The following is a 14,430-nucleotide window of genomic DNA, read 5'->3' on the forward strand; positions in this document are numbered from 1 at the left end:
AGAGGCCAATCAATAATTTGGCAGCAAATAGATAAATGTTAATACAGGGGATTAGACTTAAACTGCATCTTTATGCAGCTAGAAAGGGCTGATGTAAAAAAAAAAAAAAGCAAAGATATATATAGATATAGCTATATATAAATAAATAAATATATATATTCTGCAAACTGATCCATACATCAAATTTCCCGATATTCCCCCTCTACAACATCTTAAAAATAACACAATAATCCGAAAGTTCCACCACTACGTAAAAGCACAGTGGTGGCTCTCACAGTGCAAACTCAGCAGCACAAAACAGCGTGGGAGCAAACATCTTTCATGCTTACCGAGACGCTCTCATCAGACACTTCTCACAGATTTAAACCTCCCTGCCACAGCTGTAATCAAATAACCCACGCTGTCTCACAGAATCACTGATGTTCGCTTGTCGGGCACCAGTGTCTGTTTTTTTGTCTGTTCATTCAAACTGCTCTATGACTCCACAAAATCACCCGAATGATGATGAGTTGTACACTAATAGAGTCTTAATCAGAGTGTTTGGCTCAAAAGTTACTGCTGCTCAGACACAAAGGAAGCCTGAAAACCACAATCTGAATGTGACACTGACACAAAGGCAGGAAATGTGGTTGAATATAAAATGTCTGTTGACTGTGACTGAAAGTGATGCCGGTGTTTATTTGGTCTCACAGTTTGCTCTTTAAATGTTTAAAGTCCAATTTATGCTTCTATCCAGCATCACTTTGATTTCTTAAATTTGGTTCTGTTAAAGAAGCAATATGTAGTTTTCTGCTGCTAGGGGTCTCAGTTGAAACAAGACACCACGGAGCAATGCCATCATTACAGTCAGTTTCTCTCATTTACAATTCCTTCAGTGTTCATTGGTCAGGAGATTTTTATGGCAAAAATACCTGCTGAGGACTCTTTCCTCTCCCAAATAATCACACCAGGTGATTTAAACCAGAAAAAAATACTAAATAAAGCAGTTTTGCATTAAAAATCTGAGTTTTTCCAAAGTTGTTTAATACAGCAGGGACTAGAGATGAGCTACTGCTAATGTTTCACAGCTTATTTCTCTAATAGTTAAGATCCAGTCGTCCAAAGACTAAAAGCCTACTTCAAACCAAGAGGCAACTTCAGAGGCTTAAAAATGAAGCTAATGCATAAGTGCCAAAAACTGCAGATCCTGTAATGGCCACTTGAGGCTGCCTCCAAGAGTGAGTCAATCCCCACACACCTCCATGTTAAAATGCCCAACTTTACAGCAGAAATAAACATGTTTACAGCCTGGAACAAAAAAAACCTTTTGGTCTTTATAGCTAATTCCAACATTCAGGACATCAATACAGGAGGTTCATTTTTATATAACTCACACATTTATATTTTATTTAACCTTAAAGTTGCGCATACTTAACTACAGGACCTCTTGAGTGACAGGCTGTCTGCGAGGTGTCACTAGAGTCTGTGACTTAGATCCACTCCTCACTTCTCCACAACGTCAACCTCTTCTTCAAATAAGGTCACTTTTGGCTCCAAAAAAAAAACAAGATAGCCACGGCCCAGATGCCAAACTCTAGACTTCAGAACAGCAGTCTACAAATCAACGGATGACTAGTAACACATATCAATAAACGACCTAGATCTAAAAAGTGTGTCCTAAAAATGTGGCTTAAAACTAAATAAACAGTCTCTGGCAGAAAAGCACAACCCTGATTTATGCACAGAGCCGATATGACGCCTCTGACAGGCAACGACCAAATACACAGATCGTACCCTTGATTAAATTTACCAATTTCTCTGGGTTTAAATATGTTGGAGACATTTGGGACAAAGTAAGAACACAACAAAAAAGAAAATATAAATATAAATTAGTGTAGTCGTTTTAGACATTTTTATGCTGAAAAGTACACCAAAAAAGTCCTTGCAACCTTAATAAATTATATATAAAAGTTGATATCTTTATGGTAATGAGACAATATTTTTGACAACTATAACATGCTAATATGTTTAGCAGGTATAACTTCTTGCCATCTTATCATCAGGCTAAAATGTTTTAAAAGGACTTTTTAAGCACTTTTTTCCATTTTAAATGTATTTACTTGAAGCAACTAATTAATTTTCAAATATATTTTTCTGTTAAATATAAAAAATGATGTGTTTGATGTCTATCTTTTCAGTGAAGGATTATGCTGGGTTCAGACAACACAATATTAGCCCAATTATAGCTCGCCACAGACTTCCTACGATGATGTTGACAACCGCCGCCGTGTCTTGGTTGCCTCATGACATCCTGATAGAAAGTTTGATTTCTTTTTTGGTTATCCGCGACTCCGGAGTAAAAACAGAAAAATGCTGGCGTAAAAAAGCAGAGGGAACTCAGCAACTAAGTGAGCCTTGCCATTAAAGTGCAGTAAAGTACAGTCTGACATTGATGGGTGCTATCATTTTATTCTTACAGTTTGCTTATTAAATATCTAAAGCCCACCTCCTACAACTATGCAGCGTCATTTTGTTTTTAAATTCTTTTTACTTTTAAAGAAAACTGACATCATGCAGCATCACATTTTGCACAAAGAGTTCTCTCTCTGCTGTTCTTACCTCCACTGACGGCACCGCTCCTCTGACTGTCTTGATTGTGTCCGTCCTCCTTCAGATACGCCTCCTGCCTCTCCTGGAGCATGTGTCTCTCTGAGCTCTGTACCACTTTGTCTCCCCACCCTCTGGCCTGCCACTGCTGCCCCTCCTCCTCCTCCTCCTCCACCTCCCTCCTCTCTCTTCCAGTCTGGGGCTGTGGCAGAGCAGCCTGTCTGACTGCTCCCTCAGGAGAGGGCAGCTTCCTCTTCCCTCCTCCCAGATCAGCTCTGTCCTCTCCCAGGGACCTCCAGGCAGGGCCGTCCGGGTAGCGAGGGGGTTCCACCCGGGCTGCTGCTCTGGTTATGTGGATGTCTCCGGCGTGGTCAGTGGAGACGGTGCCTTCTCTCAGAGCAGAGGGGGGTGGTGAAGTTGAAGGGTGGCCGAAGTGGGAGCCAGTACTGTTTTGGAGCTGTGGAACAGGGAGGTAGAAAGAGAAAAGTGAGTCTATTTGCCACGGAGGCTGAGAAACAGGTCGGACAAACCACACACACACACACACACACACACACACACACACACACACAATAATTGAGAGAATCCCGCTGAGTAATCACCACCTCCCTGACTCACTGCACTTCCTGAGCATCAAAGGGCAGCCTATCTAGACGGTCACTCGCAGCCCACATCACAAAGCCATGCCAGGAACCCCCCCTACGCACAATGCATCCAGCTGTAGCCAAAAGACACTTTCAAAATTCATAAGTTTGTGAACTGACCTCAGTTTTTTGATGAGTAACAAATGACAAGCAGCAGTAAACAGCCATCTAAAACACAGAAAAATCTAGCAAAAAATAGTCCTGTAATCTCTTGCTCCAATTTTCTCTCCCATGCACTCTGAGACAGGCACCAGTTTGAGCAAGTCCCTGACAAAAAGCTGCTTTCAGTCCAAGTGGTAAACGAGAGTTGAAGTCCTTTTGTTTTTCTCTCCTCCACCACAGATGCATCTCTCAGCTCTCAGCCGGACTGAAATATGGTCAGCAGCATTATCCATCCACACATCACAGCCTCATTGACACAGCACGATGAGTCAGAACTTAATCAGAAGCCGAGCAGTGCATAATGAAATCACAGGACATGGATGCCACACAGCACGTGTTCACAGAAATGTGTGGTCATTTCTGAGAAGAGTGCCGCGACTGTGTCAGCCTCCACTGTCTTGGGCAAATGCATGGTGATCGTTTTCAGAGGAACCTTACTTGTAGGTGCTCTACCGGGCTGTCACACAGCTCCTGTTCGTCCCTGACGTCTATGTCTGAAGGCTCCTGGAGCAGAAACACGCACATGCTACAATGCTTGCTTCATGTTTTCTCTATATTTCAAGTAAGAATGGGTGATACTGCACTACCACTACCACTTGATACCAATAATATTTCCTTGATATCATCTTTTTTTACTTAAAGGGGACCCATTGCGCTCATTTCCAGGTTCATACTTGTATTTGGGGTGCGTACTGGAACATGTTGAAATGATTTAATGAACAAAAAACATTATTTTTCTCATGCTGTCTGCCTGAGTATACCTGTATTGTTGTACTCTCTGTCTGAAACTCTCAATTTTAGTGCCTGTCTGTCCAGAAAAAAGCCCAGTCTGCTCTCACCGGACAATGTTTTCATAAAAATGACACTCCATAGCCAAAAATTAGGGTCATGAGTTACATAAAATCCTCCGTTTTCTAAAACCTTACAATCTAACAAAACAGGAAGATGTTCTCATTAGAAAAAAGTAATGAGTTAGAACAGCAGTTCCCAACTTGTGGGTTGCAGTCCAAAAGTGGGTTGCAAAATAAAATTGAATATGTGGTAATTCATATTCAATTAATGATTAAAGAGAAATCTGGACCCCGTCGCTTGACCAGTTTGGAACCACTGAGTTAAAATAATTTCACTTTAAAAGGAGGATTTCAGTAAGGTGATAAACTACAACTGATCCTGCTGTTCCCCCTACCTGCTCCATGTCTCCCAGTGTGATGGGTTGTGTCTGGTAACGAGCGTTGGCCCTGCGCTGGCGTGTGTCACCTCTGGTGCGGGTAACCCTGATTGGAGGCTGAGCCAGTCTGTTGAACAGGGCCATCTTTTCTGCCAGGCTGAGGGTGCAGAGGTCAGGCTCATCCTGACTCTGACTCTGACTCTGGTCTTTTTCCTCCACTGTGGACACTGGCTTAGAGCGCTGGACCTCCTGAGTATCCTGCATCTTCTGAACCTCCTGCACCTGCCGCGCCTCCTGCATCCGCCGAACCTCCTGCACCTGCCGCGCCTCTTGCATCTGCCGAACCTCCTGCGCTTGCCGCGCCTCCTGCATCTGCCGAGCTTCCCGTGCCTGCTCCCGGGAGGCGGCACTTTGCTTTGAGGATGCCTGCAGGCTGAGGGCAGGAAGACACCCGAGAGACAAAGAGGTAGGAGAAAGGGAGACTTCTTGTAAGCATGGAAGGAGCTCATGCAAGCTAGCAAGTGGCATGCTACATGTCAGGCAGCATTATGGAGCTGTGTGCAAGTAATGACATCCAGTAAAAGGTTTAACACAGAGCTAAAAAGGGTTGGTACACACACAGTGAGTCATGCTCACCACAAAAAGAACTATGACATTAAGTAAAACCATGTAGTTTCCATCAATCACACAGGAGGGCACCAAAACTCTTCACTTCCTGTGGGGCAAAACCCACCAGTGAGAATACCACTCTGAAAGAACACTATGCTGTGGTGTGTGAGCAGCATTCAGAAAACATCAATCGTGTTAGTCACACACTGTGGGCCAGCGTGAGCATTCAGATCCGTGCCATGTACCTGTATGGCGGGACAGTGCTGCAAACTAGGGTGGGGCTAGGGACGCGTGCTACAGCAGTGTGAACAGTCACCATGTGTGGCACGTGAGAGGGGACGCTACAGTAGTGAAGGACAGGGACAAAGTCACACATACACAGAGGTGACAGAGAAAACACACGAGAGATGAACCAGATGACTTCCAGGGAATTAAGAAAAAAGGTTCATTTGAGCTTAAGGAAAGGGAAAAAAGCATATTGAGGTTTAGGAAAATGTGGTTGAACGCTTAAATCAAAATTTCATTTCAGAAATCATGACGAAATGAAATTTTGAACTGCAGAAGATGTGAAGGATTAGACATCAGGGTAACAAAATAAGGAAATGTTGCTGCATCATGAAGCATGTGGAACTTTCAAACACCTAATATGCTAAAAACATTGTCTGAGGGAGACGGAAATTTGCTGACTGCACTTAAGAATGACATTTTATACATTACAAAATTTAAAACCAACTCATCTTTCCAGACTAAGTGTTCCCGATCACTCTGTATAACGATACGATATGACAGGATATGACACGATATGATACAATACAATACGATACATTATGATATGATACGATACATTGTCGTACCGTAGATACCATGAGAGGTGAACACTTGTGTAATTTAGCTGAACTGACCCTTTAAAGTACTCTGATTGTGCTTGATTTAACGAAATAGTTTGCCAGACCTTCATTTGCTTTCCTCCTGACATATGAGATGAGAAGACTCTCATGTCTGAAGAGCTAAGTATAAAGATAGCTATCTTACAAGTTAGCTTAGCTTAGCAGAAGGACTGAAAGCAAGCGGAAGAAGCTAGCATGGCTCTCTGCACATCTACATGTGCCTTTAAAACTCACTATTTTTCACACTGTATCTCATTTGTAATCATAAACGAAAAGTAAAAATCTCACGGTGTGGCAAGGGTTAACAAGGGTTCATGAGCTGTAACTATATTTTGGTGACCAGCAGCCGAAGACAGTGATCCCCAGTCTTCCAGTTTTTATGCTAAGCTAAGCTAATCCCCCGCCTCTATCTATATGCTTGCACACACACCTTAAAGTGGAATCGATCTCACCTAACTCCAAGAAGAGCATTTCCAAATATGTCAAACTATTCCTTTAATTCAGCATTTAAAAAAAGTAACTTGAGACTTACGTGGCAGCGATGACTACTTCCTCAGTGGTGACGGGCTGAGTTCTGGATCGGTCTTGTGTCCGTCTCAGTCTCCTGTCAACCGCTGCATTCCTGGAGCGTTGTTTTGGAGCTCCGCCATCAATACTCTTCTCCAATTCCTGAATGGAAATGGAGTAAATATGGAAAAATCATTTTAAATCAATGGAGTATTTTACTTCTCTTTTACTCTAGTGGGATAATCTAAGAGCAGAGTTCAGAAGTTGTTTTGTTTTTTAAGTGAAACACTGTTGAAACGTTGGCTTCACACACTGACAAGGGAATAACTGTAATGGAAGTGTTTTTGATGACTGAATTGACCACTGAAATAGACCGAATTAGCATAACAGTAATTAGAGACAGATTGAGTATATTAATATCGTATCTATTATCAAAGCTAGTTGGAAAAAGTAAGTATCTCCTGAGACTACGGGGCAGGTCTGAGGTCAGTTTCACAGATGTGGAGTGAATGCGCTCCAATAAAAATGCTTGTTCCAGTGAATGCCTTTGCTGAAATCAAATCAGTATTTCCAAGTTTTCATCTCTAAATCCTCACAGAAATAAGAGGATAGAAAATTAAATGTGTATGTGTTTGTGTCCATGATTGAAAGCACATTTCTCCGTGCTTGGTGTCTGGAACCAGGAAAACAATCTGTAGAAATAAGAGGACAAACAGCCAATAGTTAAAGCTCACCCTGAAGAGAGAGCGCTTGGCTGCTACGCTTAGCTTGGCCCGTTCATCAAGCTTTTCTTCATCGGCTACAGAGAGAGAGGCAGAGAGGAAAGACGATAATGACAATAGACACTTTGCATATACAGAATGAAGGTTGTAGCCATCAAGAGCATACTGAAGAACCTTTTCCAGAGTAGTCATTTCATTTCACAAATGTCTAATTTTACTTGAAATCATGTTTGTATCTACATTTTTATCAACTCCATGAATAAACAACTGAAACTGAAGTTGAAAACATTACAAAGTTTCAACAATTTGTGAAGCTAACGTATACTTAATAAGCTAGCTGGCAACCGCTGATAAAATCTGCTAACTAGCACCAGTTGCCAACAGTCATCAGCTAGAAATTAAAAGCTTGTTTTAGTTTATGCCTGTTCGAAAACAAGGACCCTTTGTATGAAAAAAATACTAAAATTTTCAAAATTTTGCGTGCTGTACCTGAATGGAAAGCCTGACAGGCATAGCAACAGTAGCTTAGCACTAGGGCTTCACAAACAAGATACTGAGTTGAAGGCCCTGTTCATTCTTATGAAAGTTGCTAAGTGGTGCATGAATAGATGCTCAAGAATGCAGCTCATCCTTGCCTCCAATTTGTGGTCATTCACAGAATTGCAGCAAAAAGACAAAAAATGTAAAAAAAAAAAAAAAAATAAACAACAAAAAAAATAATTTAGACCATCACTGTTAAAGAGAAGTGTGTAAAACTGTTCACAAGACAGTTCAAACTGCAAATAAGATCAATCATGACTCTTTCAATTATGAATGTTTGATCTACGGAGGTTTTATATTTGTAAAACTTTCCAACAGCTGAGAAAAGTGATTTAAAAAATCAGTGATGTAATCACAATGTAAAGTCTATGGGCGGAGCAGGAACTTTTGGGAAAAGAAACACTGCTGGTCATATTCAGTCGGCTGCATATTGCAGAATTAAACCCAGAAGATACAAACTTTTTTAAGCCATTCCATTGGAATGAATAGGTGTCATCTTGGGGTCTGGTGTTCAGGTGTTATCAGACATCTTTGTGTATAAAGCCAAAACAGTTTTGACTTTTTGGGTATAAAATTAGGCTCTGGTGAATCAAAACTAAGCCTTCCATAGAGTAAGCACACCAGAGACTTTGCTGGCTGAGCTGGCTATTACTGATTCAGCCCTCCTCTAACTTGAATGAAAGGATTTAACTTTCACGATGTTACTGGACTGAATAGATAAAATCCCGATAGTTAAACGAATCATTTCACAACTCAAATTGGCTTCAAAGTCCGGCACTGTTCCTCTGGGTTTGGTTTTATAATAAAATGATATTTTCAAGAAACTCAAAATAGTGGAATATCAATGACATCACATTTACAGTGTAGAAGATATGACCATTTAACACCTATATTTGAGTTTTAACTGTGGCATCTTCTGCTGGGGCAACTTTTTACTAAAAATTGATAGCAAATTCACTGTTATGTGTCTCAGAAATATTCCATCTCTTGTGGGAAAAGAAGAGTTCCTCTTTTCTGAGCAACACATCTTTAAGTGTAAAGTACTTTAAATCCATCAATAATCTTCATTACATTTACCTTCATCACTTTACAGCAACAGCACCATCTGGCTTCGGGGCACTACAGACTATTAGAGCGAAAACAAACCACAAAACCTGTGACTGGCGTCACTGTAGAGCTACACAGGTGCGAGAGGCATGGCTGCACACACACACAAACTCTCTCTGCAATACATATGACATGACATCACCAAATAACTATTCCCTTTGACTGACTCCGCTGTGCTGAGCTCTGCTCCCTTCAATTCTCCTCAGTCCAAAAAGCGTCTCAGCTGAGTGTGTGCTTATAAGAAGCAGATGAGCTGGTTCTGCCCTTAGTGGAGCTGCTGTTATGCTACTGTGAGCACCATAACGACTCTATAAACTCCACCTCAACATGCTTTGCTCTCCTGTTAAAAGAGGAGATTTGAGTCATTTGGCTTCCACCCCCTGTCTATTCTTAAAGCTTTGACATAAAGCCTCTGGAAAGTCACATTTTTACTCATTTGTGGCCGGCGGCAACAGTGAAGCTCTAGATAATAATGTTGTTTTCATTGGCAACTGTACACACAGACGACATCTTGTTTATTTATTGACTACTGAATGACAGATAACGGTACCTGTCCCACACTGACTCCCCTGTAAGTATAATTCAGAGCCCATTTAACTGAAATGGAAAGCAACTCAGCTGAAACTTAATTAGATACTTCACATCATGATGATCTCATTAAGTCAGCCCATCCAAAAACAAAAGACTGTTGGAATTCAATTTACTCAGAGAGCTGTGGTGGTATCTTACCCTCCAGTTAGTTTTTGGGGACATTCTAACCTTTTAAAGAGCCTAAATATAGTGTGAATGTTTCAAGACCAAGTCAAGACCAAGACTCAAGTGTATTGAGACTGAGATAAGACCAAGATTTTGAGGGGTTGAGACAAGGTCAAGACCATGACAGGTTGATATTGAGTCAGACCAGACCAGTGTAAGTCCTACACTGCATGACACATTTACGGTAAAATGTGGAGCATGCAAACCACAGAAACCACTTCTCAAACTGATCAAAAAGATCTTCATTTCCTTAAATCACCCACAGAAAACAAATGAAGACTCCCCTTCATCCATCTCTTTTACTGTCATGCAGTATATATGAGTGTATGTATAAATGTCTTCATAAAATGATGAAAAAGACATTGCAAAAGTGAATTTTATGTGTAGGATCTTTCCTTTGTTTTCTATAAGCAAACAAATACAAACACTTAGGAGCTGAAATCTATTTAACCATCTGCACAGTTTAGCATTTAACTGCATTTAAAATAAAAACCCAATGTCCTCTTTGTCTGAAACCAAGACAAGATTTAGTATAAAATGTAGTCGAGTTTGAGATGAGACGAAGACCTTCAAAAAGTGGTCTTGTGACCCGTCTTGAAGGACAAAGACCAATTTTGAGTACTAAAACACTACTTTGAATGCTGTAAATGTGCACATGACGATAATTTCATGAATTTTCATGCCATGATTGTCCAGGCTAGAATCAATGCAATAATAATATTTTTCCAATTATGATTAGAATTTTCTTAAAACTCTTGAAATGGCACTAAAACACACTGGAATCACTTTAACTTACATTTTGTTAAATATTGTTATTGCATAACAGATTATATTTTTTTGCAAACATCCTTTAAAGAAAAAAAAAACATCTTGAAAAATCAGGCTTTCAAATACTTGAAATGGCATTACATCTTTGGATATTAAACATGCCAATGCATAATAAGATCTTTTGCAGAGTCTCTGTTTTGTTAGTTTTCCAGCAGTCTTGTTGGGTGTCTGCTGGAAACAGTTATTAATATTATCCCAATCCCAACAGAAATTCACCACCCTCAACTTATTTTGAGTGTCATCATAAATTGTCATATCCCTACATCAGACTTATGCAACTGGAACTCCCAGCCACTTAATCTCATTGGTCAAAGACATACTACACTCATGCTGATAATTCCACTAAAGCTAGCCATGCTTATTCAATTACTTCAGTAACACTTGTGTAAAGTGGCTGCAGGAGTTCAGGAGCTTTAAGTGTATATACAGTGCTTATGTTTGGAGGCATGTTGAGCACAATAAATCCTACATGTACATTCAGCAAACAAATAGACATGCATTTTAACCATTTATGACAAAATGTGCACATAATATGTCCACTTCCTGTTACAGATAGTCTCTGGATATCAAACTACAACCTCAAATGGGGAAAAATTGACAAAAAATAATGACTTACCTTCAGTGGAGGCAAGATCTGAGCTCACACAGGACCTTCAAAAGTGCAAAAAGAAAAGGACAATCAGCAAAAGCTGGTGGTATTCATGCAACAAGGCATAACTCAGTCATATAGACAGGTGGCCAGTTGTTAGAGACAGGAGGGAGAGTCATTGAGGAGGTGAGGAGATGCAGTGGAAAGCAGTCGTTTCAGTTGTACTGGAAATGTGACAGCGAGTGTTAGAAGAAGAAATGAAAAAGGGAAACACAGTCTAGTGGAGCAGACTAAGCTGGAGAATTAGAAGGCATTACAGAAGTCTGCTCAGTTCCATGGTCTGAGTGAGCGATTACCAACAAAGGCCAATTCATGCCTCCTTGGTATGGTCACATGTGATGACCACTGCCAAGGACCAATCAGACGGACCTTTGGCCTTTAAGCTTCCCTGTTAGCTAATATTGTTAGAGTGAGAATCAAGGAGAAAATGAATGTGTTCATGTCTGAGTGTGTGTCACGCCCACTGGCCTGTGGTACACTGGGAACCAGCTCGTGGTATTAATCTGATTATTGACTTCCTACATACTAATAGAATCATTTATCGCGTGATCATTAGTCCATAGTGCCCCAAAACCTGATTGGAATCATAATTTATGTGCATCAAAGATCATAAAATCAATGATTTCTTTGACATGCATGATCATGTGGATATTTCCCAGCATTCGTCAGTCTCAGCCATGCATTCCAGCGTCCAGAGCAGTACCTATTAGTCTCCTGGCGCTCAGCAGAAGTGATGGGCTGCGTCCTAAACCTCTCTGAGGTCTTTCTACTCTCCCCGGGACAGATATATTGCCGGGGCCTGCGCCCCCTGTCCCTCTCCCCTCTCCATAGGGCCTCGTAGCCTGCGAGCGCCCAGTCCCCTTCAACCTCACTGGAGGGGTCGCCGGAGGAGAGGGACCAACAGAGTACCAAAAGGAAAGAGACAATACAGCAACATGAGGGAGAGATAGAGAGGGACTGGTAGCAAAAGAAAAATAATTTAAGCAGAGGCATAGGTTTGTGTAATTACTCACATCATTGGTTTTTAAAGAGAGAGTCCAGATTTTTTTAAGTGTGGTTCTATGGGGTACTTATCTACAGACAGTATATTACAAACTGTAGATTTCACTCGGTACGCCCCCAGTTTGGAGAACCAGGCTGCAGTCTGACATGATCATCATATCAAAGCATACTATGTTACATTGACAGCTACAGAAAATAAATTTGCCATTATGTTACATTACATGGAACATTATCCACAGAAAATTACTGGAAAAATTTCATTACAAAACAAAATTTCATGACTTTTCCAAAACGTGTATGACTTTTCAAAGCCTGGGAAACATGATTGAGATACTCCATGACTTTTCCAGTTTTTTCCATGATCGTGGGAAGCCTGTAAAAGGGTTAGTTTGGATTCACCGGCACACAGTAACACAAACTTACTAACTTATTGAAGCAGCATCAGACCAGCAGTTCACATGTTCAGTGAGCCAAATTACAAATCTTCGATAGATATGTCTTTGATAGAGCAAAAATGGGAAGCTGTTACCGTCTTCCTCGTCAAAACAGGCTGTCTGACAGAAAAATACTCTTAATATTGCGTACACTTAAACTGATATTGATGTTTTTTAGGTTGAACTTGTTTTAAGTGACTAAAATAATTTGTTGTTAGCCTCCCAACCACATTAGTGCTTAGCTTTGCTTCGGTGTCAGACTCCTGCCTGCTTCTCCAAACTGGGATTGTGCCGACTGACATTTACTGTAAGTAATATACTGACTTCGAATAAGTACCCCCTACAACCCCACTTCAAAAAACCTGAACTATCCCTTTAAATGTGAGCTTGACCATGCAGATTTATTAATGGCTTAAGCATGCACATGTTCATCGGGACCACGTAGTAACCAGCTGAGTTATTAAGAACAAAAACCATACATCATAGGAAGCTTAGTGTTAGGCGATTAATGCATGAAAGCCATTTCTACAGATTAGAAACTAGGCTTTGATGTTGACATCACTCCAGCTGCAGTTGCTTGTTAGTAGCCAGCTGATGTCGAGTAACAAGCACCAGTGTGAGCTCTAGAGAAGCCAGCCAGTGAGTAGCAGCGGTTGGATTTTGCCACCTACAGCTCATTCCTGCGGCTAGTCGGAGGGGTGGTAGTGCTCTCCATGTAGGAATGTCTGAGCTGGGCCACAGACACCCGGCTGTCCTGGTCCCCCTCCCTGACCTCTCGGGGATCATGGTTTCTGTGACCGGGCCCTCTTGGATCGCCGGCGTCTGACACAGAGCGGTTCAGGGCTGTGCTGGAGCTTCCTGGACCTGCATGTGCTGCTCTTGGCTGGATGTGTGTGGCGGCCATCCCTTTTTGGATATAAATGGCATTGTCCCGCTCTCTGGGCCTGCTTTCTGATGCTTGCAGACGGGATGTGTGATCTGTGTCGTCCCACCTGGCTCTGCTTCTGTGTCCTCCTCTTGCAGGATCCTCTGCCTCAGCGTGGCTGACACTCAGCACCCTGGACATCCCTAGTTCCTCTTCTCCTCTTCCTCTCCGTGGGTCCTCGGTGCTCCTCTCCCTGCGGCGGATCTCAGAAGGCAGCACCGCCTTCCTGCTCCTCAGAAGACCCTCTGTTTTCACATCCTCTGTCTCATCAGTCTCCTCCTCTGGCTGCTGTCCGCCTCTAGACGTGGGACCAGAAGCCATGGACAGATAACTAGGGTAACCGCCAACTTCTTGTCCTCCCTGCGGCCCAGGTCGGCTGAGCTGAGCCTGAGGGTGATGGGAGTAAACCAGCTGGGTGGCTGGTGGGTCTGTGTGGTGGCGTGTGGAGGCTTGGGCCTGGTGTTGAAACTGTCTGCGGTACACTGAGGCTTCATTCCCCAGCTCTGGGCTCCTCTGGCGGCCCTCCTCTCTGGCCAGCCTCTCCCTAACTCTGATTCTTCAGGGAGACAAAGTGCGGGTTAAAATTTGTACCACATGAACACAGCATGTCTCTTAAACCCATAAAGTTGACTCCTGTACTTGCTCTGATAAAGGGAGCAAACACAGCTCGGAACTCCTGCTCTAATCTAGGTGATTCTGTATGTGTGTGTGTGTGTGTGTGTGTGTGTGTGTGTGTGTGTGTGTGTGTGTGTGTGTGTGTGTGTGTGTGTGTGTGTGTGTGTGTGTGTGTGTTTGCTTGACAGCATGAAAGGAGGAGCTGACTTTTTCTCTTGTTTGATTTCAGGGCTGGGTACCAAACCACAAAGTGTCCTTAGAATCCAGTACCAAAAAATAATATTTACAG

General features: G+C 42.0%; 1 protein-coding gene across 17 annotated transcripts in view; it reads right to left on the bottom strand.

The window, feature by feature from the left end:
* svila (supervillin a) overlaps positions 1-14,430 on the bottom strand; it is a 101,277-nt gene that overhangs the window by 29,797 nt on the left and 57,050 nt on the right. For 11 of the 17 annotated variants that reach the window (XM_088072292.1, XM_088072282.1, XM_088072293.1 and 8 more), the window contains 9 exons: positions 13,273-14,082; positions 11,869-12,036; positions 11,133-11,167; positions 7,298-7,362; positions 6,589-6,725; positions 5,415-5,510; positions 4,579-4,993; positions 3,831-3,896; positions 2,599-3,043 (listed from right to left, as the gene is read on the bottom strand). In XM_088072292.1, the coding sequence (XP_087928418.1) occupies positions 2,599-3,043; positions 3,831-3,896; positions 4,579-4,993; positions 5,415-5,510; positions 6,589-6,725; positions 7,298-7,362; positions 11,133-11,167; positions 11,869-12,036; positions 13,273-14,082 (2,237 nt within the window). The remainder of the gene's footprint in view (positions 1-2,598; positions 3,044-3,830; positions 3,897-4,578; positions 4,994-5,414; positions 5,511-6,588; positions 6,726-7,297; positions 7,363-11,132; positions 11,168-11,868; positions 12,037-13,272; positions 14,083-14,430) is intronic. The other 6 variants (XM_088072290.1, XM_088072287.1, XM_088072285.1 and 3 more) reach the window with 6 other exon arrangements.

Source organism: Plectropomus leopardus, chromosome 21 (genome assembly GCF_026936395.1).
Source record: "Plectropomus leopardus strain MGB_pleo_1.0 chromosome 21, ASM2693639v1, whole genome shotgun sequence".
Taxonomy (NCBI): domain Eukaryota; kingdom Metazoa; phylum Chordata; class Actinopteri; order Perciformes; family Serranidae; genus Plectropomus; species Plectropomus leopardus.